At 44.8% G+C, this 27688-nt stretch overlaps 2 protein-coding genes across 3 annotated transcripts; both read right to left on the reverse strand.

Annotated features, from left to right (window-relative positions):
• Positions 1-3710: 3710 nt before the first annotated feature.
• LOC125344074 (melanoma-associated antigen 10-like) lies at positions 3711-4655 on the reverse strand. The gene has a single exon (XM_048336674.1). The coding sequence runs from the start codon at positions 4653-4655 to the stop codon at positions 3711-3713; it is 945 nt and encodes a 314-aa protein (XP_048192631.1).
• Positions 4656-14502: 9847 nt separating this feature from the next.
• Gabrq (gamma-aminobutyric acid type A receptor subunit theta) lies at positions 14503-27444 on the reverse strand. Of its 2 annotated transcripts, none has more exons than XM_048336178.1 (10): positions 27395-27444; positions 27107-27298; positions 25023-25111; positions 20683-20750; positions 19486-19676; positions 19176-19258; positions 18572-18709; positions 18033-18185; positions 16510-16766; positions 14503-15750 (listed from the first exon to the last, which is right to left on the reverse strand). In XM_048336178.1, the coding sequence occupies exons 2-10, from the start codon at positions 27253-27255 to the stop codon at positions 14977-14979; spliced, it is 1902 nt and encodes a 633-aa protein (XP_048192135.1). In that variant the 5' UTR covers positions 27256-27298; positions 27395-27444; the 3' UTR covers positions 14503-14976. The 2 variants fall into 2 exon arrangements, with proteins under 2 accessions (XP_048192135.1, XP_048192134.1); XM_048336177.1 differs by having other exon boundaries at positions 19486-19706.
• Between the last annotated feature and the right edge of the window lie 244 nt (positions 27445-27688).

The following is a 27688-nucleotide window of genomic DNA, read 5'->3' on the forward strand; positions in this document are numbered from 1 at the left end:
AAACAAGCCAGACCCTCCCCCGGAGGAGTGGCTTACAAGAGGGCTGGCCTGGGTTATTTTATTTATTTATTTATTTATTTTATTATTATTTTTTTTGGCCAGTCCTGGGCCTTGGACTCAGGGCCTGAGCACTGTCCCTGGCTTCTTCCCGCTCAAGGCTAGCACTCCGCCACTTGAGCCACAGCGCCGCTTCTGGCCATTTTCTGTATATGTGGTGCTGGGGAATCGAACCTAGGGCCTCGTGTATCCGAGGCAGGCACTCTTGCCACTAGGCTATATCCCCAGCCCCCTGGCCTGGGTTATTGAAGGATCCTAGAACCTGCCCTGGGTGGTGGCACTGGTGGGGATTTAATAAGCTGGTAAGCTGGCCTGGACCGGTTGCCTGATGTTTTCTTTCATTTCCCCCTTCTGAGGTTTTCCTGACTGCTTAGGTACATGGAGGGTGTTGAGCTCTGTTTCTATTTCCTGCTGAATGGGTGCAATGTGCGGGGCCCATGACAGCTGCCACAGGAGCAGTCTTTACAACTTTGACACTGTTCTTTAGGTTTACTTTTAGTACTTTGATTATCAGATCATTCTTTTTGTTGCTTGAGAGACATTATGGAGGCAAGATAAGAGAAATTAATGATAAGACATAGAGGAGTTGGCATGATATGGGTTCTAGATGAGTTCAGAGCATGTACATGTGTGACTTTGCAAAGGGACCACCGACAGGATAGCTTCAACAGCAAAAACTGACAGTGTGCAGGCTGGAAATCCTGTATGAGCAGAATGTGTTGGCAAATTTGGTTGTTTCCAAATGGAAGCCCCCCCCCCGCCTCTTTTTTATAAGTTGTGAGGTTTGAACTCTAGACCTGGGCACTGTTTCTAAGCTCTTCAGCTCAAGGCTAGTGCACTACCACTTGAGCCACAGTGCCAGTTTTAGTTTTCCGGTGGTTAATTGGAGATAAGACTTTCATGGCCTTTCCTGCCTGGCCTTGCTTTGAACCATGATCCTCACATCTCAGCCACGTGAGTAGCGAGGATTACAAGCCTGGGTCACCAGTGCTGGGCTGGAAGCCCTTATTATTAGAGCATAGATAACCACCTTCTCCTTCCCTGTGTCTTCAACATGGTCTCTACTCTGTGCATGTATCTGTGCCCCAGAAGAAAACCCAAAGCAAGTCCTGTTGGATTAGGGCCTTCACTAAAGACTTCATTTGACCTTATTTCCCCTTTTGAAAGACTTCATCTTCACGTACAAACACATCCTAAGGTATTACGGACTAAGACTTGAACATTTGAGTTTTAGGACAGACAGATTTCTTTCTGCTCATAATAAGGATTAAATGCCAGTCCTATTAGCTATGTAGTTATGGAACTACTGTGAAGGCCAATGAACTCCAGTTTCTTCATTTGAAAAAGTTTTGGTAAGCTCTGTAGGATTGTTTCAATGTCTGTAACACATGTAAAGCCTGGTATATTTTAGATCTTTAGTGACTGGCAGTTATTTCTCTACTAACATCATTTTCTCTGGTAATGTTGTTGTGCTTGTAATCTAGGAGACTTCAGACCATATGACAATAGTACAGACAGTAGCAACTCAACCAAAAATGTTGTTTTATAGATACAATTTAGGAAAAATTTTTTCCCAGAAGATGTTATTTAATTTGTTGGAGCATTCCCCATCTGGAGTTACCTCAGAGCTCCTAGAATTCAAGTCAAGTAGCAAGTTCTCCCCCCTCCCCCTCCCTCCTAGCTGCTACTCCAATCAGAACTTTTGGTCTCAATTTTCTATTGTTACTACAAAACAGTTTCTAAAAGAAAGAACTCTATAAAAGAGGCTTCTTTATGTCATATTTTTAGAGGTACCAGCTGTGGTGAGAAGCCCATGTTAGCTGATATTTTAGTGGGAGTGTAAGAAGGCCAAGACCACAGGGCAAGGCAGGAGCCAGAGAGTGATTTAGCACCACGCTCACTCTACTATAACAAGCTCTTGGGAGAACAGTGAGGGTCCTACAGGAACAACATGAATTCCTTATGAGAAATGACCTCCAATGGTGTCCTGCTAGGTCCCACTTTTCTTAATGGTGCCACCCCCTCTCTACATCGTTATACCAGGATCAATATTTCTATACATACAGATGATGGCACCTTCATTTCATTCATCTCCCCACATCTTAAATCTTGTTCTTGTGTAAAGTTGTCCAAATTATATTGGAGATAACCAAATTGCAATTCCATTGTAATGCTCTAGACTCTGGTACTTCCACTGCAAGGAAAAGATTATACAGCCAGTGGCTTCTGGGACTCACTTCATAAGAGACTCACTTATCTCTTAGGGGATGGGGATAATGAGGATAAATTACCCGATGTTTGCACTGTGTTCAACCTCACTGAGAAAAGAGCACAGTCCCTTCCCTGCCTAAACTTGCCCCCAGGCAGAGGCTCCTTTCAATGTTGTGTACCCACCAGAAACTGCTCAGAGAAGTTTCTCATGTTCTCAGACTCAAGTAACACTATCCCAGGCATTCTATTATAAGAAATCATAAGCAATCTTATTATTTTAAAACTTTTTATTACCAAATTTCTTATACACACTCAAATGGTAAAGCAAACAGGTTTATACACACATTTAAAATTTACACAAGCCAGACATCAGGGTCTCACCCCTGCAATCCTAGCTACTGAGGTCTAAGGATTGTGGTTTAGAAGAAAGCCTTTCAGGTTATCGCTGGCTCAATTTTTTTTTTTATAAAACAACAGTATTTAGCAAAAAGGTAAAAGTCTTGTCAGATTCCTACCACCAATAACCAATAAAAATCCAGAAATGGAGCTGTGGCTCAAGTGGTAGAGAACTATCCTTAAGCAGAAAAGGGCTGGGGTAGCACCCAGGCCGAGTTCACATCCCAAGACTAACACAGGGTAGACACAGACATTTTTACAGAACAACAGTATTTAGTAAAAGGGTATAAGTCTGCGAGAGTCCTATCAATTAACCTTCAAACGTTACCAACATTATTTATATATAATTAACCACTTAACCACCAAAAATGTAGCTGTGGCTCAAGTAGTACAGTGTTAGCCTTGAGCAAAAAAAAGCTAAGGAATAGCACCCAGGCCAACTTTGAGCCCTAAGACTTGTATATACACACACACACACACACACAGAATTTACAGAACAGTATTTAGAAAAAAGCTACAAAAAACTGAGTTCTTCATTTCTTACTTTTATCTCTATTTCTTACTCTTACATATTTTACATTTCCTAGGAAATTCTTATTCCAATGCTGTGCCATCTTGTTCCAGATCACAAAGTAACTTGTAAAGTTTCCTGTTTGTTTTACAAAATAGCACAAGTTTTACTTCTACTGGATAAACAGAAATCAAGGTGTTATCAATACCAAAACACAAAGTTAGATTCTTAAGTTACTTGACTTCAATGAAAAGGAGAAACACAGCAAAAATACCAAAAGAAAACCAGGTAAAGTTCTAAGTCACACTTATTGAATAACAGGAGGTAAAGATGTGAGTAACTATTTCCCTTAGCCCCACATAGTCTGTCTACTACTGCAAACAAAGACAGCTATCTTCAAACAGGGAGATATCTGCCTCAGAGCTTCATTGAGGATACAAGCTCTGTATTGGCTATACCAGTACCATCATTTGGAAGGGAAAGGGAGGAGTAAGTGAGCATTCTCAGTATATACAAGAATGGAGGGAATTCGTGCCTACTGTCTCTCTTCTTCTTCTCTCAATGCCTCTTCATATAGGGCTGGATAGGACTTGGGATCACTCCCACTGATCTTGGAAAAGAAAAGTAGGATTTTCATCTTGCTGGTTTCTAAGCGGGCCCTGGGGCCCCACAGGAACTCATAGCGAGCAGGATCACTGTTGGGCACCTGGCGGTACTCCAAGTACTGCTCCTGCACAAAATCTTCACCTATGAGCCTTCTAGGATTCCCACAGATAAAGTGCTCCTCCTCATCCATCCCCATCATAGACATATATTCCCAGAATACCTCTGCAGGTATGTAGTTGCCCTCCATAAAGATGATGCCCAGGATCATGATTAGGAGGCCTGTCTTGGGCACACCCTGGACATCAGTTTGTAGCCCATCATACGTGAGCCCCAGGCAAGTGACAAGCATATAGGATTCGTTATGGGGCTCCAGTACTTTCATATCAATGCCAAAGACCAGCTGTAAGCACTTTAGAGCACTGCGGAAGATTACAGGGAAATAATCCCGGTAACGTCTGATGATGCGATTCAGGATTTCAGCCTTGGTGGTAGACCTCTTCATTTGATACTTGAAGAGCAGGAATTGTACCAAGTTAACTACCTTGGCATTTAATGCATCTCTCAGCAAGGCCTCAGGGTCTCCAAGGTTACCCTGGGGGCATCTGGAGCCTTGATCAAATTGGTTCTGTAGACTAGAAACCAGGGCTCTGGGAGGAGAGGAGGCTCTCGGGGGACTCCGGGGAACAGTTGGTACTCCACTAACAGGCACCTCTGGGATCGTAGCAGAGCTGGAGGAAGAGGCAGCAGCCACCTCCTCATCTCCCTCTTGCTGCACTTCAGCCACAGGGACCGGGCACTCACTCACCACGCCCTGCGACGCCTCTCTCTGGTCCTGGGGGTTATCCTGACCCTGCCGGCCCTTCCGAGGCATCATGGTTGTCCTTGGGCACCGTAGGTGACGAGGACTCCCAGACCTGGGGAGAGAGGGAGCGTGTGAGTGCACTCAGCCTCCACCCCCACCCTTGGTGTTCTAGCACATGCCCTCACTGGGGTGTTCTTTGGGGGTGGGGTGGGGGTGCCCAGGCTCCTGGCTTCCTGGTGGTCTATTCCCTGAGAGCCTGAGGAACAAATGACATGGCTCCTCATGGGGCAGGTGGCTTACAGACCTTGAACTTCTGGGGCTGCACTGCGGGGTTTTCTGTGTTCTGGGATAGTTGGAGCCATTGGTGCATGTTCAGAGTGTGAACCTCACCTTGACTTGACAGGCTGGATATCAGCTCTGTGTCCTAAACATACTGCCTCAGACCTTACTGTCAACTTCTGGACCCTGGAGCTACTAAAGTAGGCAGTGAGAATCCTCTCCCCCGTCTTCTTATTCTTTCCTCCAAGCTATAGCCTGCAAGGACAACAGTAGGCCTCTAGTTCTAGAGGAAGGATGGATTGAACTCTGTGAGGTCCTCTCTGTTCTTACTTTGATCTCCAACTTTCTCCTGGATAGGCTTATGTATCGCCCCTCTGGTGGCTTGAGGCAACCTGTCAGTACAGGGGTTTATCCCCTTGAGATGGAATAAAATGACAGTGAGGGCTTTACAGCTGACTACATCTACCCAAATGTCTACATTTAATGTGGGCCATGTAGGTAGAAGATCTGCTTGTATTTCAACTTGATAAATGGCAGGCTCTAGAGCTCACCTCTCATGACCTTAGGGCACTTTATCGAAAGCTCTGTGTGTGTGTGTGTGTGTGTGTGTGTGTGTGTGTGTGTGTGTGTGTGTTCAATGGTAAAAGAGAAAGAGGTAGATGGACAATGTAATTATAGCTCCTACATTATTCAATAGCTGATGTAAGGGTAGATTGGTGTTGGTGTCCTCTGTGTCTGGGTAAAAGGTTCTATTTCACCTTACCTTTACTCCTCAGGGATGCTGACACACCTCTCTGCTGACCAATTGGGACTCCTTTTTCTGTCTGGATGGTTCTTTTCACCCCAAATTCTCACCTCCCTAACAGTTAGAAAACAGAACTGAGACAGTGGCATGACTTTCCCAAGGCTGAGAAAAGTGGCAGGTTTCCTGGACCCTTGTGTGCGGAAGGTTGGGAATGTGCTGGAGGTATTCATGTTTACTTCTCAACACCTCTGACTCTTTTTCCTCTTCTAACCTGTGTATCTGTCTTGCAGGCCAAGGCCCTGGTCTCACTGAGTGTTGTGGGAGCTCCAGATCCCACCTGGGGCAATGTGAGCTTCTGGGTAGGTCAGGGGTTGGGGTACACTTTGAGGTAGGGTTGGTGGTAAGATATATTTTTAGAGAACCACTCCAGAGTGGAGATTTGTAAGAACAGGTGTTGATAGTGGACCAGGAGGGAAGGAGGTCAGTAAGCCATGGGGACAGCATTGCCTTATGAGGGCAAGGCACATTCCCGTCAGAGAGGATTCTGAGGGAGCATGGAAGGAAGTCCCCACCTTCTGTTCTGTCCCTTGTATCTCTGACTCTGCTTGGTGGTATTTGGCAGCTGTCTTTAGTGATGATTTATCTGTGATCTGATCTCTTGAGTTGTCTGTCTCTTTTGTTCTCTTTTGTGTGCTTGATCTGTCCTAACACTCTTCCTGACTATAAGCAGAGCATGGACTGTGTGTTGTATCAACCTCAGTCCAAGGGTGTGAATACTATGGTGTATAGAGGTAGAAGGAGATAGCTAGGAAGTGGTGTGGACAGTCGTGTCGCTAGATGTCTGTACATATGTCTGTAGAACTGAGAGCAACAGTACTCATGGATTTTTATGAGGCCCAACTTCCTTTGTCTACTTCATATGTATGTATCAATCACTCTATACAGAGATTATATTATATATGTAGATGTATATATGTTTGTGTATACATATATATCTGCTTCTGAAAGAGGATATCATTTTACATGATTTAACCTATCTGTGCCATGAGTGAAATTAACATGTACAATCAAGTGTGCTTCAAGACGATTTCCTATTTTCTAAAACTCTACTTATTTCTGGTCCCAGTTTTTTTTTTTTTGTCATGGGGCTTGAACTGTGGGCTTGGGCACTGTCTGTGAGGTATTCTGCTCAACAGTAGCACTCTACCATCTGAGCCAGAGTGCCACTTCCAGGTTTCTGGTGGGTAACTGGAGATGAGTGTTTGAGAATTTCCTGCGTGGGATGGCTTTGAACTGTGTTTGTCATATCTCAGCCTCCCGAATAGGTAGTGTTATAGGCATGAGTCTGTGAGTATTATGGGTTTCAATTTTTTTATGTACTGTAGTTTTTTTCTGAGTAATAGTCAAACATCCTTAACTCTGTCCCATAATAGAAGTGAAACATATCACCCAGGTGTTGAATTCAGGTTCCATGACTGATAAAGTAATTTGAAATATTTCCCCCTTCCCATGCTGCTGCATATAACAACATCTCAGAGTTCTAGGCTTCTCCAGTCTATATATCGTAGAGCAAGGCTGTTGGTGCTAAGGTTGTTTGACCAAGAAGAAGGGGTGCATGGGGTGGAGGAGGGGCGATACTTCCATGTGGTGTCGTGGTGAAAATGAGATAGGGTTGGACTTTTGGGGGACTGTCTACATGGCAGGGGGATTTTTATGCCTATTTTGAGGTGTAACCTATACAGTTCACAGGACCCGGACCAATTCCCTCCACAAAACTCACCTTCGGGAACTTTCCAGAAAGCCAAGGAGAGGCTGGGGGAAGGGCCAGATGCTGGGTTGTCTAGAAACTTCTTTCTTGTGTAGCGCTAAAAGGAAAAGTACACTTGGGTTATTTGAGGCTGGGCAACATGAAGAGGCTTCATGTAAGCTGTTTGTTCTGCTCTTTAATACGAAAAAGCTTCCCTTGTTCCCTCTAAGCTGTTTTCGTCTCTGCCTCCTGGAGCCTAGCGTCCTCCATTTTGGTTTTTCTAACCTTAAGCTGCTACCCCAGGGTTACAGATATGGCTCAAGTCGTAAGAGTACCTGTTAGCAAGTACGCCTTTGTAAGTTTCAACCCTAAGACTTTCCACAGAAACAAAAAAAGCGATAAAATAGGAAACAATAAGCCATTACCTCTCTGTAGTTCGTTGCTCCTGGCTGAATGATGCAACTTCCTGTGCGGGGGCTGGCCCCGCCCACCCATGATGCAACTTCCTGTGCGGGGGCTGGCCCCGCCCACCCCAGAGGCACGTGGTCTGTAAGGAAGTTCTCTGACCTTCTTCTGCCTCTCTCAACATCTTCTACGCAGTTCTTTGCCACGCGCTGCTCTCCTGTCCTCTAATATCGCGAGATTGCTCTCCTTGATCACCTACGCTCTCCTGAGGCTGTACGGCTCCTCTATCAGATGGACTGTGCTCCCATTCTTGATTCCTGGAGACCCGAGTCTTGGACCCAGAAGATCCCAGGTGTTCGCTCTCTATGATCCGGACTGTGCCCCCTCTTTTGTACTATTTTTGTTTCTTTTGTGCTACCACGGAACCTTGAACTCAGGGCCCGGGCACTATCCTTTAGCTTTTTCTCTGAAGTCTACCACTCTACCACTTGAACCACACTTCCACTTCAGCTTTTTGTTTTTTTGTACTTAATTGGTCATAAAATTGTCTTTCACTTTCATTTTTGGGCTGGCTTTCAACTAATATCTGTACATCTCTACCTAATGAGTACCTAAAATTACATATATGACCTATTGCATGTTGCTACTCATTATTATTTAAATTAGTATCAATTGTACACATGGATTTAATTTCAATATGTCCATATTTGTATACTCCTTTAGTGTTTAAGCTCCCTTTATATTGTGGAATGTAAAGCTGTTAAAGATTTTCTCCCTTTCTAGACACATATTTTTCACAAGGTTTTTACCATAATATAAACTCATTTATCAACCTGTACTCCTACATCCTGAGTTTCTGGAATTCTGTTCAAGAAGTTTCTGCCTATGCCAATAAGTACTGCTATTTTCCCTATTCTTTCCTTTAAGTTTCAACTCTTCCATCATCTTCTTGTTACTTTTGGCACACACTTTCAAATATGCCACAATATTATGCCACAGTGGGCCTACACGTCCTTCTCATACCGTGCCATAATCGCAATAAAGACTGTGTGCCACCATAACAAGTTATGTTTTTCTATTCAGATCAGTTTTTTTGTGATTTTCTTTTACCCCATGCTGTCCTTAAACTATAACCCTCCCAACCTCAACATTCCATATAGCTGTGCTGATAGGTATGCAGGACCTAGCCCACATACTGCTGTGACTGTACTACAGGAGTTTTTGCTTTCAGTTGTCTCAAACTTCCATTTTTATATTTCTCCTCCCTACTACTTACATATAAAGCCCTGTCAATCAGCTACCTAAAAGACGTTTATGGAAAAATATGTAAATACTAAGTACAACAATGATCACACATATGAACATTCAATACTGTGAATATATTAATTTCCTGTAAATCAATCTACAGGTGACGTCAATAAAATAAAAAAGTCTAGAGTCTTTTATGAATGTACATGTATATTTATGTGACTTAATGGCAACAGATTTTAAATTGCTATGCTCAAGATCAAACACAGTCAAGCATAGCCACTTAAGGTAACAAAAGAGGACAGAAACTACTACCTTGAAGACAGGAAGGATTATCTTATTAGATAAGAATTATTAAAATGGTATACTAATTCTTTGATATGGGTGCCAAGTTCACAAGGAGATCAATAGACCAGGTACCCTATATATACCTGCATGGACCCTTGAAAAAGGATCTATTCAAAATATAATACAACTACAGAACAGTAGTGAAAGTAGAATCATTTGTGCAATCACTGTGAAATAGTTGGCCCTCCTTATGATAAACCAAAATGTACAGGGACTCTTCTGACACTATATAATAAATGGTCATAAAAATTTCACCCATAGAATGGTAAAATAAACTACGTATATATGGGGTGTGTGTCCATGTGTGCGCACGTGCTGCTACTAGTACAAGAACTCAGGGCCTTGCACTGTCACTCAGCTTGCTTGTTCATGGTACTCTATCACTGAACCCATAAATTTGATTATAATTTCAAGATGCAGATTCCCAAACAATTTTTTTTGGCCTGAACTTCTTTTGAACTACAATGTTCTCTATAGGTCTTAGCTATCTTGAGCAGGTAGGATTACAGATCACAGCTACAGATAAGTGTGTAGCCCACTTACTTGTCTTGTCTATAGAGCCTATAATATGGATTAAGTAGGGCATGGTGGGAAGAAGATTGAAAGATGCTTGGGAACATTCTCTCTCCCTTGATGAAAGCTTTGGGGAGAACTGGATTAGTAATTACCACCATGGAAGTACCAAGGAGTGAGTGCCTAGGAAATTCTGCTAGGGCTTAGAACAAGGTAACCTGTGATGGGAAGTTAGCAAGAGAGGCCGTGCTAAAATCCTAGGAGACTGTAGCCTCAACCTCCTTTACTTTGAAGATCAATAAAAGTGAGAAGGGAGGATATCACACCCCTTTCCTCTCATTCAAACCCTTAGGATAGTTATGCAGTCGTGTAAGCAGGAACTGTAACTGGCACTTCAGGCCCATCTAACAGCTCCACACTCCCTACGGAGCCACCTTCAGAAATGGGCTTGTCAGCAAAATTATACACAGCTGAAAGAAGATGCAGCAGATCACATCTTCTTTCCTTAGGTACTTGGAACCTCTGTGGCAAGGGAAGCGTTTAGCTGTTTGTCAGGAGTTGAAAGGAGAGTTCTACCTCATTGATAAACACAATGGAATCTGTGGGATTGTCAAATAGAACTGGCCTTTCCACAAAAGTTTGCTCACCGAGAACTTCCAATTATTGTGTGCTGAGATACAGAAAGTATGGACTCTTTTGTTGGGATCTGTTCAGAGAATGAGGTCTTGAGCTGTGAGGCTGGGTCTAATCAGGGATATCAGGGAGGGCCAGGAGAACAAAGCATGTTGTATTGAGCTGTGAAAAAGTTAGAACCCTGGGGAAGAGAAGTTATTTAAGAATCTCTTCTAACCTGTGGCTCTTTGCCTTGAGTGATGGGCAATCTAGCAGAGGAGTTCTTGTATGTATGCATAGCCCTCCTACCCTACTTTGGCCAAGAAGGAGCTGTGGTGGGTGAGTCACCAGCTTAGGGGTCCTCTTGCTAGTCTAAAGTTTTCATTAGAAGTCCTTCGACATGTATGGTGTGTGTGGGCCACAAACCACGGCCCTGTGCCTCATCAGGGGACTGTTTCCATGTCCCTCAGAAAATGTTTTCAACCCAAGTATGCCCTCTTTCTACTCCCAGGGCTTTCTTCTTTGCTACTCCACATCCACATTGGCAAAGGAGATTTATAAACAAATTGGTTTCTCAAGTGCCCTTTATGCTCCCCCTTCATCCCATAAAGTCAAACTAAATATCCACCTTGATTTTTGGCACTATCATGGCTTGTTCTGTTGTAAGATTTTTTTTGTTTGCTTCAAAGGTTAAGAATGTCTTGTGAAAAAGTGTAAACTATAATATATAAAATTATATATATATATACATACTACGTATATGTAACATTTTTGTTCAATAATACTTTGCCTACCTCTTCTCCACTTGAAAACCATGGTTTCAAATGTCCTGAAGTATGAACAGACAGATGGGCAGAGAGGACCATGGTGAGTACCAGAAGCCGAAGGTTTTGAGGCCAACACAAGGTGCCCCGTGCAGTACCTCTCAATCTAACAAAGGAATTACAATGACTCATCTGAGTATTTGCTACTATAGAACTTTATTTGTCTCATTTTCCTATTTACAACACTTTATTTCAGTATATTTTTCAGAAGCATATTTTTATGTTTCTTCATATTTTACTTTATTGATGTCAGGACCAGCCAAGGTCTTTTTCATGCAAAACTGTACTTTAGTAAGGACAGAAATTACACCCCTTCATCTCGTGAGGCTCTGCTTCTCTGTAGCCTTTCTAGGTTTGCTTTTTCTAGAATGCTAATCTTCATCTTGATTTTCACTGTGTGGGTCAAGCGCTACTACTGCCAACGACTCACATGTGTGATTTTACTGTAGTCCATCGATTTCCACAGTGTTACTGATTTGGCTCTCCTTGGAAGAATTCCAACACAGCCTGATGTCAGCCACTATGGCCAGTTGTACTAAATTCCAGTACCTCAAGAATTACTGATGACTACTGATCTTGAAGATGCATTCTAAAAACTTGGTGCATGCAAAGTCTTACAGAAATAGACATCCACAGGTGACTCTGTCCAAGTTTTCTTTCTATAATTTACGTATATCTGGAAAAATACTTTAAACCCCTTCCCTCCCTCCCTCCCATGAAACCCTTATACTGATAATACAGATTTCACATTGATAACAGGACATTATACAGCAAATACAAACACACTACACTTTCAGTAGGACAGGTCACAATTTCTTTTGATGCTGGGTTGTAGACTAGTTGGAAAGTCCTTGCTCACTACCACAGTAGGGCATCATGCAAGTAGAGTGTTCAGAGAATGCACTCAGTAGTTAATAGCTTAAAGGGTTACCTGGTATATATACAAAGCAAGAAACCTTCACTTAGAAAAGCCACACTCTCAGCAAAACTCCGTCGTCAATATGCAAAGACTTTTTAGCCTTGCTATTAACTAGATGGCATGAATTGTAGGAATACATTCAACAAACTCCATTAAGATCCAATGGACTGTTACATGTGCAAAGGCACCCCATAACAAGCAAGAATTACACATCCCCAAAAGAAAATGACACTTTGGGAAGAGGGGAGTGGGATAGGATAAAGCTAAGGAGAGGGAAAGGGAAGATGGGTAAAGAGAGTAAAGTGGGGTTGCTTAATTGTAGACTCAGCAAGGCCCAATATTCAAACTACCAAGTGCTCTTTGATTGGCCAAATGTAAGAGAACCTGGCCAGATGCCTTGCACACTTGCTGCTGGGGAACATTCGGGAGGGGCCATAGGCAGCCAGATGGAGAAGGGCGTGGGGATAGCCGAGGCTTGGGCTCTACGGGGATGCTGGCAACAGACTACACACAGAATACAACAAGAGGAGATCTGGCAATTTCCAATTAGAAAGACCAAAGCCAAGATTCAAGTTCTTAAAAAGACGTCATTGCCAAATCTCCACATCACTTTCACACTCAAGCTCACACATTATGAGTTGCAGCGGCGTTCAACTGCTCTCATTGCAGCACGTAAGGGCAAAGTAGTCTTTTGAAGGTATATCTAGTGTGGATATTTACAAATGGGACACTTCCACCCACAGAGTACTGTTGTCAGGACTACATTTACTTCCTCTGGGAAACAGCACAGACAGAGGGAGAGGCATGGAGTGAATGGGAACCAGGAAACACTGCTTCCTGGAACAAGGGAACTGGAAAAAAACACTTAGTTGACCACTTAATACAAATAAATTCTGCTCCCTCATGGTGGTAACAGGCCATGAAAATTCTGATAGTTGTGGAACAGCTACCGACAGAGGACACATCTGATTCCAGAGGTACCTCCTTTCACACCCATTCAAAGTTGAAAAAGTCAGGTACACAGATATAAAATTATTATATACACAAACACAGAATACATTTACAATCATGTGTAAAGACAAGCATACACATATGTAAGCCACAGTTTCACAGGGGAGAACACACACACACACACACACACACACACACACACACACATTGTAGCTAACCTTCCATACATATCAATAGAGATTTACATGGACAAAGTACTATTTAGCTTCTTAAATGACTATACTGTAGACCTACCTCAATGCATACACTCACTCCCATGGATACACAGAACCACACAAAAGCACAGTTAAAAGCATGGAAAGGCAGAGGTATAAGGGGCTGAAGGAGAGGCTGCCTAGAGACAAAGGGGGAATATGGGCTGAGTGCTTGGCACAGCTGCAAAGAGGTGTGAGGCCAACCCTACTTTCCTTAGGAGCCCCATTGGGCAGGTCGGACCACACTCTCTACCTGCTCAGTTCATACTCAATGACTGCTCAGCAGTTTCTTCCTAAAGAGGTGCTCTGGGAGCTGCAGAATGAGGTTGGATGCCTGCCTCTGCTGGAGTACCCCCTTTGCAAAGGGGAGGGAAGGAAGGAGAAAGCGTTAACTGAGACTTAGAAGGATAAGGAGGAACAGCAAGTGTCGTTAAACCTGGCAGAAAAGCTCCACATTTTCCTTGGAACACTGGGGACAAGGTGCTTTGTCGTCCTTGGCTCATACGGCTCCTGTGAGAGTCCAGCGATGTGACGTCAGTGAGCTCATTGACACTTCCTATACACTAGACAGCTAGAAAGGGTTAGTGTATGGATTCACAATAGGTTTCCATCTGTGATTCTAGGTCAAATGTTGAAACAGCCAGTCTGAACTTTGCTAACTAATGCTTATTCACCAAGTACTTACACAGTGATGTGATCAATTCAGCCATTGAGAGAAAGTTAACTCCTGATTGGACACAACCATTGAGTGTATACTGTCATGTATTCTGAAGTGGAACTACAGGCAAGAGAATCTTCTATTCTCTTCAGAGCAGCTGGCTGAACCTGGGCAATCTCTGACCTATCACTCCCCCCACCTTTCCACCCCCCGCTACCACCAGAAAACCATGCTTTCCTGTTTGTCCTGTCTTCTCCTTCTGAACCCTACCCACACTCCCTTCCCAACCCCACAACTCTACCCTCAAGGCAACCCAAAATTGTGGGCAAAAGGCACTTACAAATGCTCCCCAAGTTTCTTAAAGCCAGTTCACTAAACCTCCGAGCTGTGCCTACACATTACCTGTATATCCCAGCCCAGCCTAGCTTGGTTTGCTCCCACAAAGGTCCAAGACCCCTAGGAAGAAAAATAAAGAACAAAGAAAAAGAGTAATGAAAAAGAACATTTGATACCTCAAGGGACACAAAAGCCCCCAGAAATGTGTGTGAGCAAGCCTCACATCCTTACTTTTCTTCCCAACCTGGCTTATCTCGAAACATTTCCAGGGGCTTTTCCATGCTTATTAACTGTTAGAAGTGTTTGAAAAGGCGAGAGTCTTCTAGCAGAAAAGGAAATCAATGTGCTATTTACCTCCAACTCTCCTCAATTCCTTCCCCTCTGGCCAGATCATGTTCCTTCAACTACTCTCTACCTCATGATAATAAAGAGAAGTGTTGAACTGATTAGATTGCCAAAATAACCACCAAATAAAATGAATAGAGGAAAGAAGAAAAACAAAACTGAGAGAAGGGAGCAGAGCAGGTGTCCCATGCTGCTCTGGCCACGGGGAACTAATAGAAATGGTAGAGCCAGTAAACCACATTGAACAACGCAAAGGAAAGGGGGAAGAGGACCCGGGACCACCGATCAATTTTAGGGACATAATCAGGGTTAAAGAGGTGGAAGGAGAACCCTTCAGTGAAGGAGCACCCAGGGCTGGGGGGACGACTGTCCTCAGAATCTGAGCCACTGTCCTTTTCTTGGTCATAGGCCAGGAAATCATCATCTTTAAGGCTCCAGACACTGTCAGTATTGCCCTTGTGTTGCTCCTCAAGGTCAAGGCTGGTGTTCTCATCATTGATGTCATCGGGTAAGCTCTGGATCTTATCAAGGTCCCAGCTTTCTTCTTCCACACACCTCTGGCCATGGGGCAGCAGAAGGCTACTGCTGGGGCCATGGTCCTGGGTCTCATCCAGGCTCAGGATGTCGTCTTCATAGTCTTCATAGTCTTCATCATCAGAGGTTTCAGCATACCCATGGGCCTCTTCAGGATTGTGGATTTCGACAGGGGTAACAGAGTCATCAGAGTGCACACTGGCAAAGCCAGAGCCATAAGCATGCAGAGCCTGCTGAGAGGTGGAGGGGAGATCGCTCAGACTTTCTCCAGTGGCCAGCTGGGCCCAGCCCAAGGGAGAAGATAGTGGGCTGAGGATTTCCGGGGTGGCCAGAGGAGCCCGCTCTGAGGTTGACGCCAAAGAGCCGAGGCTTTCTGGGCTTGCCAGGCGGGCCTGCACAGGGTTGGCAGGAAGAGAGCCGATTCCGTCTTCCACGTTAATCAGGCCATCCTTTGAGGAGATAATGGATAGGCTCATCAGTTTCCTATCACCTAAGTGGATATGGACTGAGGGGGAAGGGAGAAGGGAGGGGACTTTTCCTCATCGGCACTTGAAATGCTATTGTTGATGTCTTTGACAAATACAGCCATCTCCTCTTGGGGGGGTCACTGGAGCTCAAGGGACTGAGAAACAGGACCAAGAGGTTGGTAGCATGCAAGGGAGGTCATGGCTGCAGCCAAATCTGTATCTCCCTGGGGGCAGTTGCTCCTTTGGGAGCGCTGTGTGCTGGCTGGAGGCTGCTCAGGCAGGCAAGGCTGGGCTCCCTGTGAAGGAGGGAGGTTGCTGGATATTAACATACTGCCCAAAGCAAAAGCCTCAACATGGCCTTGGGAGTCTGAAGTGCCAAAGAAGGAATGGTAGGGCAGGCCAGCCTCTCTGGTGGCTGTCTTCCTTTCAGCCTCCCTGTGCCCGCTTTCCTTCTGGCTTCATCACCTGTTCTGGCAGCATACAAAGTAGAGCAAATTTGGCCCAAAGATCTGGAGAAATCTAGCTCTGTTACTTCTTGCCTCATGACGTTGGACAATGGTCATTCCTAAAAAGAGTGCTGTAAAATAGTCCTATTCCTTGGTTATCTGTTGTGGGTGTGTGCTGTGCAGGCATGTGGCATGTATGAGAATGAAAGGAAATATGAAATGCAAATGAGTTAAGCACTAAGCCTGGGCTTAAGAGGTGCTCAGGGAAAACCGATTGCCAGTCAAAAAGTCAAACCTGAACATTTCCCACCACCACTTCCTGGTAGCGATAGTGGGCAACAACTCTTCTGGGTCTCCTCTGTCGCCTACGGTGGCGCCGAGGTCCTTCGCTGAAGAAAAGATAGTTGATGTAGACGTACTCCAGCAAGGACAGGAACACGAAGAACAGGCAGACGAGGATATAGATATCAATGGCCTTGATACACGAAATATGGGGAAGTTTTTCCCGCAGGTGGGAGTCGATGGTCGTCAGGACAAGGATTGCAGTTAAGCCTATAAACAACACAGCACAGGCTTAGTGTCCTGTGGTGGCCTACAGCCCACAGGAAGTGATCAAAAGCCACCGGGGTGGGGGACGATCTCCCACTGTGCTCTCCTGGTTCCTCCATCCCCATTAAACCCAGCTTGTGCTTTACTACTTTGATGACTCTCTGTTGCTCTTAGGATCAAGTTCCAAATCCCTAGCCAAGGCTTCATGACGATTTACATGTTTAGCCCCACCTTTTGCAAATATGCCTCTCAGTGAACAGATCATCTAGTAGCATCTGGGAAAGTTTTCTGAACCCTGAAACACTGTACACATATTAGGAGTCCACAATGTGGTTTTTAGATTCAGGGGAGACTGCCTCAAAGAAGAGGAAGATAAGCCCTGGGGAAGTAATCTCTTAGGCTTTCTGCTGAAAACCTTTTCTTAGCAGTCTTTTTGATGCTTTCCTGCTTCAGGTATCTTGTGATTTAATCTCTTTTATTGCCCTTTGGTCTTTAATCCAAGCATTTCTATATTGGGAAACGTAAAGTTTGTCTCAGCCTGCTGCAATGCATGACAATTCCTCTGGAACAACAGTTTCAGCCAGCAAGACCTGGGTCACTTCCTCCTCTAGACTCTCAGAGGTTGCATCTCAACATTCCACTAGATACTGGTCAAAACAGGTCTTGCTCTGGAAGACCCCTGATGCTTAACTAGGATATTTCTCACAATCAGTATTTATTTTATTGCATTTCTGACCTAAATTTATTACTTGTTTGGTATATCTGCAACAAAAGTTCTATGAATGCAATAAAAAATGAATGATCATATGAAGGACCCAACATGTCCCATGTCTCCAGTATCAGTCTGCCCACTAGGGATTGGCTTAGCACCTGTATAATGCATAGTAGAAAAATCCTTGCTTACACCGGATGCTGGTGGCTCCCACCTGTAATTCTAGCTACTCACAAGGCTGAGCTCTGAGGATTGTGATTGAAAGCCAGCCAGGGAAGGAAAGTCCATGAGACTCTGATCTCCAATTAACCAGCAGAAAACTGGAAGGGGCACTGTGGATCAAAGTGGCAGAGTGGTAGCCACCAGACCCTGAGTTTAACTCCCAGGAGCAACCACCATCACCACCACAAGAACAAAAAGAAAGCAAAAGAAAAGAATAAGGAAAAATCCTTCTTTCTTTGACTGGGCAGTCACATACTGCTCCGAGTTTCTATTCCTATTCCCAACCTTTTTCTCTGAGAAAAATGACCCAAGTACTTCCCTGAGATAGGACCTACCGATTGTCACTCTGGCTGCAGAAGAATCATAGTTCATCCAAAAAGATATCCAGGAGAGAACGGTGGTGAGGACTGTGGGCCAATAGACTTGCACCAGGTAACTACCGACTTCCCTCTGGACCTGGAAGTTCAGTACCAAGCGCATGTAGGAACCTGTCAGGAGAGACCCTGATGTCAGGCCCACACGTTCCATGTCTGCCCTTTCCCCCTTCCTTCACACTTACTCCATGTTAGCCGACCTTTGGGAACGGAAGAGAGAAGAGATGCTTCCGACTTGCAAGCAGAGGGAGAGGAAGCTGCTGCTAAGAGGAGCATGCATCCTTTCCTCCAGCTGTCAGTGCTCTAAGTTTGGCCATGTGCTTCTACACCTGCTCTTCTTTTACACAGGTGGCCACTGGCACTTTACCTTTGGTGTTTCTGTCCAGAAGGAGGGAACTAGGGAAGGAGGCAGCAGAGCGTAGAGACTAAAAGCAGAGGCCCCTAAGAATTCAGAGTTGTGCAAAAGGTACAAGATATCGGAGAGAAGGAAAGAGACTCACCAGTGTAGAAATACACCTCCTTGCTAGTAATTGTCCTTCCCAGGAAAGCAAACTGAGGGATTTGCAGCGACTCTGCCATGCGGATGGCATTCTCATTGTCTTCCCAGGATAACACGATGTCTTCCACAGTGTAGCCATCTGGGAAAGTAAGACAAACAGTCTTGGGAAGTAGCCATAAGCACACCAAAGCAGTCTGTGACAAATCAAAGCATTGTTGCCTCTTGTGATTTCGGGGAATTCTTTGGCGCTTGCTGAGTGCGAGCATGAGATACACAGTGAACAGTTGGAAAGAGCTCACTGACTTTAGAGTTTCTTAGTCAGTAAGGAATGAGCTTATACATAGTTCCCAAAGAGTAAGGTATGATGTCCCAACAGGATTGGTTACAACCTAAATGCCACGCGCTCCTACATGCTGCATACAGACGTGCACATACCAATCACCTTCCATGTATCTACCATTCCTATACTGATCATCTGCCTATGCAGGGGCAGGGCAGAATAAAGAACATATGCTCCCCCTTTCACTGTCACTTCTGCCTTTGGTTTCGTGAGTCCTGTGGCCTGAAGCAGGGCAGGGAGAAGGGTTCATAGGAGGAATACATACAGCTCTCCACCTCCAGCTTGCAGGCCTGCTTGTCCAGAGGATATTTCTGCAGATCCAGGGAACAGGCTGCTTTCGTAGTAAGTCTGCCAAGGAACACAATAAAAGAAAGAAAGAAAGAAAGAAAAAGTAAGTCCCAGGCAAGCAACCATTCCTGACCACACTACAGAGATGGGAGGCATAACTAATCCTAAGGACTGACCTATATGTATGGAAGAGAGAGAGACTTGGAGTGAAAGAAAGGCATCAAGAGATTTGGGACTTATGAAGAAGAAAGCCTGAGGAGATCTTCCAGACTCCCAGGGGAACTCACCGGATGCCATACCGCACTGTCCCATCTGGGTGGAGCTGAAACACCCGATTGTCCACAGTGACATCATGGATGTAGGCATCTTTGCTATTCAGAAAGTAGCAGTCAGGGACCCACAACTTCTCATGCATCCGATAGTCCAGGGTCAAGTTCAGGTTGGTTTCATAGTATGATAACCGTGAGTCCTTCCATGTCTGATGCAAAAACATTGTGATTGTATAGTCCTGGTGAGAAAACGGTGAATGTTAGTTGTAAGTGAGGTTGTCTAGCTCTTTGTTCTCTGCATGTGCACATATGACTGTGTACCCATACATGTAAGCTACTATATGAAACACATAAGTACAAATGAGTGCATGAAACCTATACATGTTTATACAAGAATAATAAGATAAACATTCTGTAATTAAAATCAAGGTTAAGAAACAAATTATCAGTAACTTGCAAATCCCAATGTGTCCCATTCTGAACTTATTTCAAATACCTCCTAGCAGTAACAATTATTCTAGTTTTTATAATAATAATGTACTCACTTTGAGTTAAAGTCTATGTCTACACATGTGCACACACACATATCTATGAAGTTCAACTTCTTAGCTGAACTTAAATTTTTTCATACAAATGGAACCATACTGTATATAATTGTAATTTGTTTTTCTATTTAATACTGAGATCAACGGAGGTAGATATGCATAACTATAATTTATTCATGTTCATTCTTGCATACTTCCATATATATATTTTCATATAATAATTGAAAAGCAGCATATGTACTTAAACCACAATGAAGAGTTGGGGAAGGTCGCTAAGGCTTGCACCTCACCAATCATGCCATGGTTTGATGTTTGACTTTTGCTAGTTTGGTCAGTACATAATCTGCTCCTTTTCACTGTGGCTCGGGCACAGAGCCCGAGGGCTGTCCCTTAGCTTTTTGTGCTAAAGCGGTAGCCTGGTGGTCTCCCATTTGAGCAACAGCTCAATTTTGGGATTTTTGATTCTGTCATTCATTCAGAAGTAAATTTCTGGATACAGTATGTGAAAGTTCAATTAATTAACATCGTATTCCAGGGGGCTTGTTATTTCCAAAACCTACTTTTTTTTCATGTCTGTCTTGTTATAGATTAGAATAGAGCTGCTTTATGACTCTTTTCCATGTCTATTGCTCCCAGTCCCCAGCAGCATGGCTGGAACTAGCACACTTACCATATTGATTTCAGAGATTTGTTCAATGTTGGAGACATAGATAGATATTCCCACAGGCACAGGGGCACCTACAGTACAGGAAAACACTATTATTTGACGGTTGTGATAAAGTTTAAGGGCACAACTCAGGCTCCGCGTTAGTCAAGTTTGAATCTACATTGGCACTTGTTAGCTGTGTGACTTGGACAACTCACCTAACCTCTCTGAGATTTAAGTTTCCTCCTGGGTACAAGAGGATACAGATAATACTAATGTCATAGTAAACATAGGTCAAACACAAGAGCAAGGGCTGGCCTTGCTAAAACCAAGGTGTCAGGGAAAAAGAGAGAAAATAGGAAAGGATGCACTCTTTAAAGAGTACTGACACGGAGCCGAAAATCTATGGTGTCAGAAAGTGGAGCCAAGGTTATGCTTATGTTTATGAATGAGTTTGTGAGTGTGTTCATGTTTGGGTCAATGTGGCAGTGTATGAGTGAATGTGTCAGCATGTGTATGAGTCTCTTACGTCGTGTGGAAGGAAATGTGTGAATGACTGTGAAAGTGTTCACCATGAAGGACTGACTATGTGAGCATGTGTGTGTTGGCAAGCTGTGTCTGTTATACTGTGTATGTCACCCTGTCTACATAAGTTGGGGAATGTGTATTCTTACATGAAGAAATTCATGAGCATGCCTGTATGAAAGTGAATGTGAGTGTGAGCATGTGTGAATGATGAGTGTGAGCCTTATGGGCACGAATGAGCATGGAGGCATGGATGTGTACATGTGAGTGTGTTCGTGAGTGTATGGGAGTAGGTTTGTGAGCCAATGACTTCACGCACATGTTTGTATATGTCAGGACCTGTGTGCATGCGTGGAAAGCACGAGCATGTCCATATGTGCACTAGTACATGTATGCATGCTTCTGTGCTGTATGATGTGTCCACATGTATGTGTACATGAAAATTTCGGAGCAATTCAGGTGACAGAATGCTCATGTGTTAGTGAATTCAAGACACTGTTTATGCATATACATATGCAGTTTCAGATTGTGAGTGAATGGGAGTGTAGGTGACAAGATTCACATGGGTGTATGTTTCGTTGTGTGATTGTGTATGAGTGAGGCTGAGCATGTTCATGTGTGAGTGTATGAGGAGTACCTTAATGTCTGTCTTTTTAAATAAATATGTGTTTGTATATGTGGGCAGGTTTGATGTGAGGGAGCATGTGAGCATGTTCATTTGTGTGTGACTATGTGACAAGTTTCTCCGTGTGTGAATGTCGAAGTAGTTGTATGTGAGTGAATTTGCGCATCATTGGATACATGCATGAGTGCGTGTGTGTACACGTCCATGTGGGGAGGCATATGATAATGTGTTTGGATACGTGGGCATATTTGTGTCACTGAATATGTGATATTGTTGATGTGTGTACTAACCTGTTCAGCTTTTTTGGAGGCAGTTAAGTTGTGATTGTATTGTTATAAGTGAGCATGTTTACAGGTGAGTGAATGTGTGAACACACTCATCTGTGTTTGTGTTACTATGTGTATAACTATATTAATGTGTCTGAATGTATTAATGTGTATACTTACATGTGTAACTAAGTTGTTGAAAGCTTTTGTGCTTGGGAGCACGTTTAGGTGTCAATACATTGCTGTGCATTAAAGTATGCAAGTGGGCTTGTGAGTGTGAATGAGTGTATCACAATGTTTGCGTATATGTGTGAGCATGTTAGTGTTCTTGTTCATGTGTGTTAGTGAACTTTGATGCTCCTCTAAGTGGGCATATTTGTGCCTGATCACAGGCAGGTGTGTAGGTGTGTGACCTAATAAATGTATGATTGAACTTGCATGATTGTATCTATAAGCATGGTTCTATGAGTGAATATGTGTTCATGTGTACTGTGCGCATAGTTGTATGTGCTAATGTGTGAGCTTAAGTGAATATGTGACCAGGATCTGTGTCTATATGTGTGAATGAATTGTGCATGAGCTCATGTGAGTGAATGAGTACCTGTGTGAGCCTGAGTGTGCAAGTGAGTATGAATTTGTGTGCATGTAGCAGTGTTCTGTATCCTAGATATTAGCACTGTTCAAATATGATCATGAATGGCTAAACATTTTGTAAACTGTAAAGCACTGTGGACAAACACATTTTTATTCTTCCCTGTCAGCTCAAAGCTGTCTACACTTGGCCCTGCAAGCAAAGCTATTATTCTGTGTATTACATCACACTGCTGCTAGGGAAACACGCATGATGCTTGCAATTCGGCCTGCTGGTTTCACTGCAGGCTGATTGCCCAGCAGCTGTGCTGAAAAGAGGAAAATGTGTTATTCCAAGCCCAGTACTTCAAAAAGCAAAGTGCTATTGGGAATAGGCGCATGACGGGCAGCTGAGAATTAAATGAGCCACTGTGTTAGGGTCCGGGCCAGACTCTACATTCAGGACTATTGTGAACAAGCCCCAGGAAATTGCCGTGTAGTGACAGGGTCTCTGAAAACAGAGTTTAATCCACTTCCACAACTTTAGTGGCTGGAATCTCTGTTAGGCAGTCAACAAACCAGAGTTGCTGGACTGGCAGCCCCTTTCTTCATGGCAAACCTCCCCAAACTATTCCCGGTCAATCAGGAAACTCCTTCTCCTAGGGCATAATGATGAGGATCCAAAAAGTGAGGGCAAACATGTCTCCAAGGTCTCCCAACTGAAAGGGCAAGGGGGCACTGTGACCCAGAGGCAGGGTATTTTTTTCTAATTTCTGTACCTAGACGGGCTACATTATAGGCTAGGTGAGATAAGAGCTTGTCTAAGTAAGGTATCTCATGATGGATATGTCTGATGAATTCCTTCACCGTATAGTGTCAAGTATTTATGTCAGGCCCTTTGAGTATGCACATGTGCATTGCTTCTATGCAAGGAGATTAACCCCGGAACGTATTCCATGCTGGATGCACGGGGAGTGGGGAATTTCAGAGAAAACTGTTATTGGGAAGGAGTATCAATGGGCCTCTGTGTTTAAAGTACAGCCCAGATTCCATATTAAGAGCTATTGAAGAAAATCAAGAAAATGCTTTCAAGTGACAGGTTGCTGGGACTACCTATTTTTTTCTTTTTTGATTACTACCTTTCAATTCTTTTACTACTGTATCTCTATAGGATGTCCTGAGTTCCTGGCCTGCCCGTCAAGTGAGGTATCCACATCTACCATACAACACTCCTGCCTGACAGCCTGTAGCGCCCTCTTCTGTCTAACTGCTAGGATGTACTTCTCTTGCTACCTTTATGTACTGTTTGGCCTCATGAATGCAGGTGCCCATCTTTTATTACATTGTCCCATAAAAGATGGTAAATGTCCATGTTTGCCTGCTTAGTGTATCTCTTCTCCTTCCCGTGAGAGATAGCAGTGAAGGATTTCAGAGGTATTGGGGACCAAGCATATCTGACCATTCCAAGATTCATTCTTACCCTATGACCTCCCTTGCCACTGGATACCTGTAAAGATGACAGCATGGCTTTGAAACACTTGGGAGAATGTGCTTGTAGGACTTGAATTGTTGTTCCTCAGCCTTTTTGGAAACATGTAAGTATGAGACAAGGAAAAAATACGGTAGCTTCTGCCTTGTTTTTCTTGGGTGCTTGGTACAAGTGACCCAAAGGATTACGCTATGAAAGTGGATGCTGGCTGTGGCGTGCCACTCTACTTGCTAGACACCCTGACCTCTCTCCCTAGCAATCCACACAGCACAGAAAAGGTGCTGCTTGCACAGTTATGAGTGGACCAGCTCATCTCTGTGCTGGAGATCTGAGTGTGGGGTTAAGGTGTTTCGTTTGGACTTTATTTGGCAATTTACATAAAGCTGTAAAACCCCAATCACACTGAGTGCAGTGTGTGGAATGGCCTGAACTTGGCAGGATGTGAAAGGCCTAGGCAACCAGGAGTCACAGACCTCAGACCTAGGTCGGTTAGGAAAAGGAAGCAGAAAAGAGCATGGTGTCACTTTTGATCTAGCAGAATAGGGAGCATGCCCAGGGTGCAAAGAGTGTGCTCAAACACAGACTGTGTGGTGCTCCTACACACAACATTGCAAGGGAGCCCGGGAGTGAGGAGGGGACACAAGGTCTCTTGCACATGAAGGCAGCGAAATGAAGGCTACTTCGGGGCAGAGGGAAAAGGCTGAGGATCGGGGCCTGGGAGTGCTCCCTTCCAGGGCTCTGCAGGCTCAGGAGAACAGGATTTGCGGAGGCACAGGTGTAGGTAGGATTTGGGGAAGTGTCCCTGGTCAGCTTATAGGGTGGAGCTAGCTGGCAGTTTCTTCGCTTTATTGTGCCTCACACAAAAGCATCTAGTATGCACATGACCTACCTCCAAAATTGGGTCTGAGACGGACATCATATTTCGACAGCACTCTGTCCAAAATCTTTTGAACCACAGCTCCATGTGCGCAGTTTTTGCTGAAAGACAGAAGTCATGAGTAAAATGTTGCTTCACTTGTGGCCATCTTGTCACTGGCTGAGGTTCCAGAGCCTTCCTTGCTCCTGTTCATGCGCAGACATGTCAAGTCATATGTGTATGTGCTCTCCCCCTCCCCGCACAAGGCAGTGAGTCAGCCAGCAGCCAGCAGTGACGCAGCCTCTTTTTCCCCCTCCCCCTTCCTAGCTTTCACCAGGCTTTGGGGAACAAGGACTGGAAGGTGGGTGAGGAGGGGATGCCATATGACAAGAGGACCCGAGAAACACTGGGAAGTGGGGATACTCAGAAAGCTCTATTATATTAGCCCTTTACGGAGACCCCCACCTCGGGAGGTCCGCTTGGATCTTCTTTGTAGATTGGTGGGGGTTCTTCTTCTAGTAGTACCTGGTCACCCCAGGAAAACTCATCTCCCATTCACTGTGGTCCTGAGTGGAGTGAATATTCTCCAGGTCCAAGCCACATTCCCTGTGCCTGGTCTGAGCATATTGTTTTCCATGTTTATGTCAACCTTGCTTTTGTACACCTTTGTTGTTTTTCAGATTTGGCATATGGCATATGACGCAGAGAGAAGAGAGACAGGGCATGAGAATGAACCTTCTTTATGTAGGAGAGATTTGTGGCTGTCATTTTACCAAACCCTTTCAGATAGCTGGGGGTCAGACCTATCCTTGAAAAGATCCATTCTGGGGCCAGGCATGTCTGTTCCTCAGTATGTGCTTCCAGCCTGGGGTTTTGTTTGGAGTGAGCATTTGTAAGTGAATCCAGCTCAGTTCTGCAGAAAGATGGCTATTAACGATTCTCTAATTTGTCCACCCAGTAAATAGACCTTCAGATGTGCTTTTGTGCTCCCCAAAAGGCCTTGTGAATAAAAGGCCTTGGACATCAGTGCAACTCTTCAGATCTTTGATGCACTGCCTAATCAAATATGTCTTCCGTCGTGTGTGTGTGTGTATGTGTGTGTGCGTGCATATTCATTGGTATAGTCTGATATGTTGGATTAAGGGCACTGCAGGGCTATGTGCTCGAATTGTGCTCAAGTAAAACTCTCCAACCCCCCTCCCCAACTCAGCCCTTTTAATCTAAATACATGTTCATTTCTGGTTTACTATTTTAAAATTATTGCTTATCTTTTTCAATAATGAAATTTCATTTTGCTCCATTCTGCATTGTGTACATGAATTTTCCCCACATTAAAGGACTGCATTCCCGCCTGTTTCCATGCATACATTTCTCATGTGTTAGTGCTCTGGATTTGTGGCCACCACAAATACATATTTCTGTGTGATCTATATGTAAAAGAAGATTGCTTAATACCGCTTCAGACAGTTCCAGAGACAAATCAAGTTGAAATGAATTGCAAAGAAAACCTGACATGTGCTCAAATGTTTTCACAGGATTAAGCACCAAAGTCCACTAGGATCATTTTATTTCTATTTGTGGCAAAGGAGAGTCTCTCAGCCACACAGGCAGACAGACCGACAGACACACACCCACAGACTTATTTGCCTCGAGGAATGGATAAAAATGTGCACTCCACAGGTGTCTCTTCTGTTTTGTGAATTTCCCATCCCCCGGTTGCAACCACAAACATCGTTTTTGTTCCAAAAAAACGTAACCCGAGAAAGGTACCTGGCACCTTATCGCTAGTCAGTGGTCCAGTGGACTGTGAGATGGGAGCCATCGTTTGCTCCAGACTGCGGTTTAGGCACACGCGTGGGTGGCAGCGGGGAGGGGGGGTGTGCAGTCATGCGCTGCAGTAACAGGTGGGCTGAAGCACACGAGTGTGCTTAACTAACTCGTGTTAACTAACTGTGCCCCCTCCCACCGCATTGCCCTGAGGGTCAGGCAGTCGGGATCGCTGGCTAATCTTTGGGACGCCCACCCCGAGCCCTCCTCCCCTTCCCCGCCCCCCTTCGGCCAAGAGGCCGAAAGTCATCTGCTGGCCCCGATCGCCAGCAAGGCCAGCACCCACTTACCACTTGAAGAGATCCACGACGATTTTGGGTAGGGCGGAGGAGAACTCCAACTGGAAGTGTGGGGTGGGCTGGGGGTCATTGCCCTCGGCCAGCCAAGTCCTGATGAGCAGCAGGAGCGCGGCGGCTCGCAGCATGGCTCGGATGCCCATCGCTGCGGCTGTCTGGGGGCCACACAGAGCCTGCTGCGGACAGCTGTAAAAAGGAATGGGTTGGGGTTCAGGGGTGGGTGAGTGGGGTCACAACTGCGCGGAGGGGCGCAGGATCGTTAGGCTTTTAGCTCATAGTCACCTGGGAGGCTAGAGCTCGAGGGTGCGGGGAGTGGGGAGTGCGGAGCCCAGAACCGGGGGGAAAGCAGTTAGCAAGCAGCTCTGCCCAGCGCCGCGCTCCCTAGAAGGCGCCTGGCAGCCGCGAGGTGCGCTCCGTCTGCAGCAGTGCCTGCCTGCGACTGGGCACCGAGCGGCGCGCGCGGCTGGCTCCGCCCACTCCGACGGCAGCACGCGCCGCAACCAATCCCGCAGGTGCCAGGAGCGCACAAAAAGGCGCGCGCTGCAGCCTCCGCCCGCCCCCAAGCGGCGCCCCCCC

The sequence above is a fragment of the Perognathus longimembris genome, chromosome 28, assembly GCF_023159225.1.
Source record: "Perognathus longimembris pacificus isolate PPM17 chromosome 28, ASM2315922v1, whole genome shotgun sequence".
In the NCBI taxonomy this organism is placed as follows: Eukaryota; Metazoa; Chordata; class Mammalia; order Rodentia; family Heteromyidae; genus Perognathus; species Perognathus longimembris.

What these genes read in the sequence shown, in the direction of transcription:
- LOC125344074 (XM_048336674.1), bottom strand. Translation starts at nt 4,655, where the DNA reads ATGATGCCTCGGAAGGGCCGGCAGGGTCAGGATAACCCCCAGGACCAG.
- Gabrq (XM_048336177.1), bottom strand. Translation starts at nt 27,255, where the DNA reads ATGGGCATCCGAGCCATGCTGCGAGCCGCCGCGCTCCTGCTGCTCATC. An exon ending in GTCGTGGATCTCTTCAAGTG is followed by an intron (nt 25,112 to 27,106) that starts GTAAGTGGGTGC and finishes TCTGTCTTTCAG; the next exon opens with CAAAAACTGCGCACATGGAG. An exon ending in TGCAGCCAGAGTGACAATCG is followed by an intron (nt 16,767 to 18,032) that starts GTAGGTCCTATC and finishes TGTTGTTTATAG; the next exon opens with GCTTAACTGCAATCCTTGTC.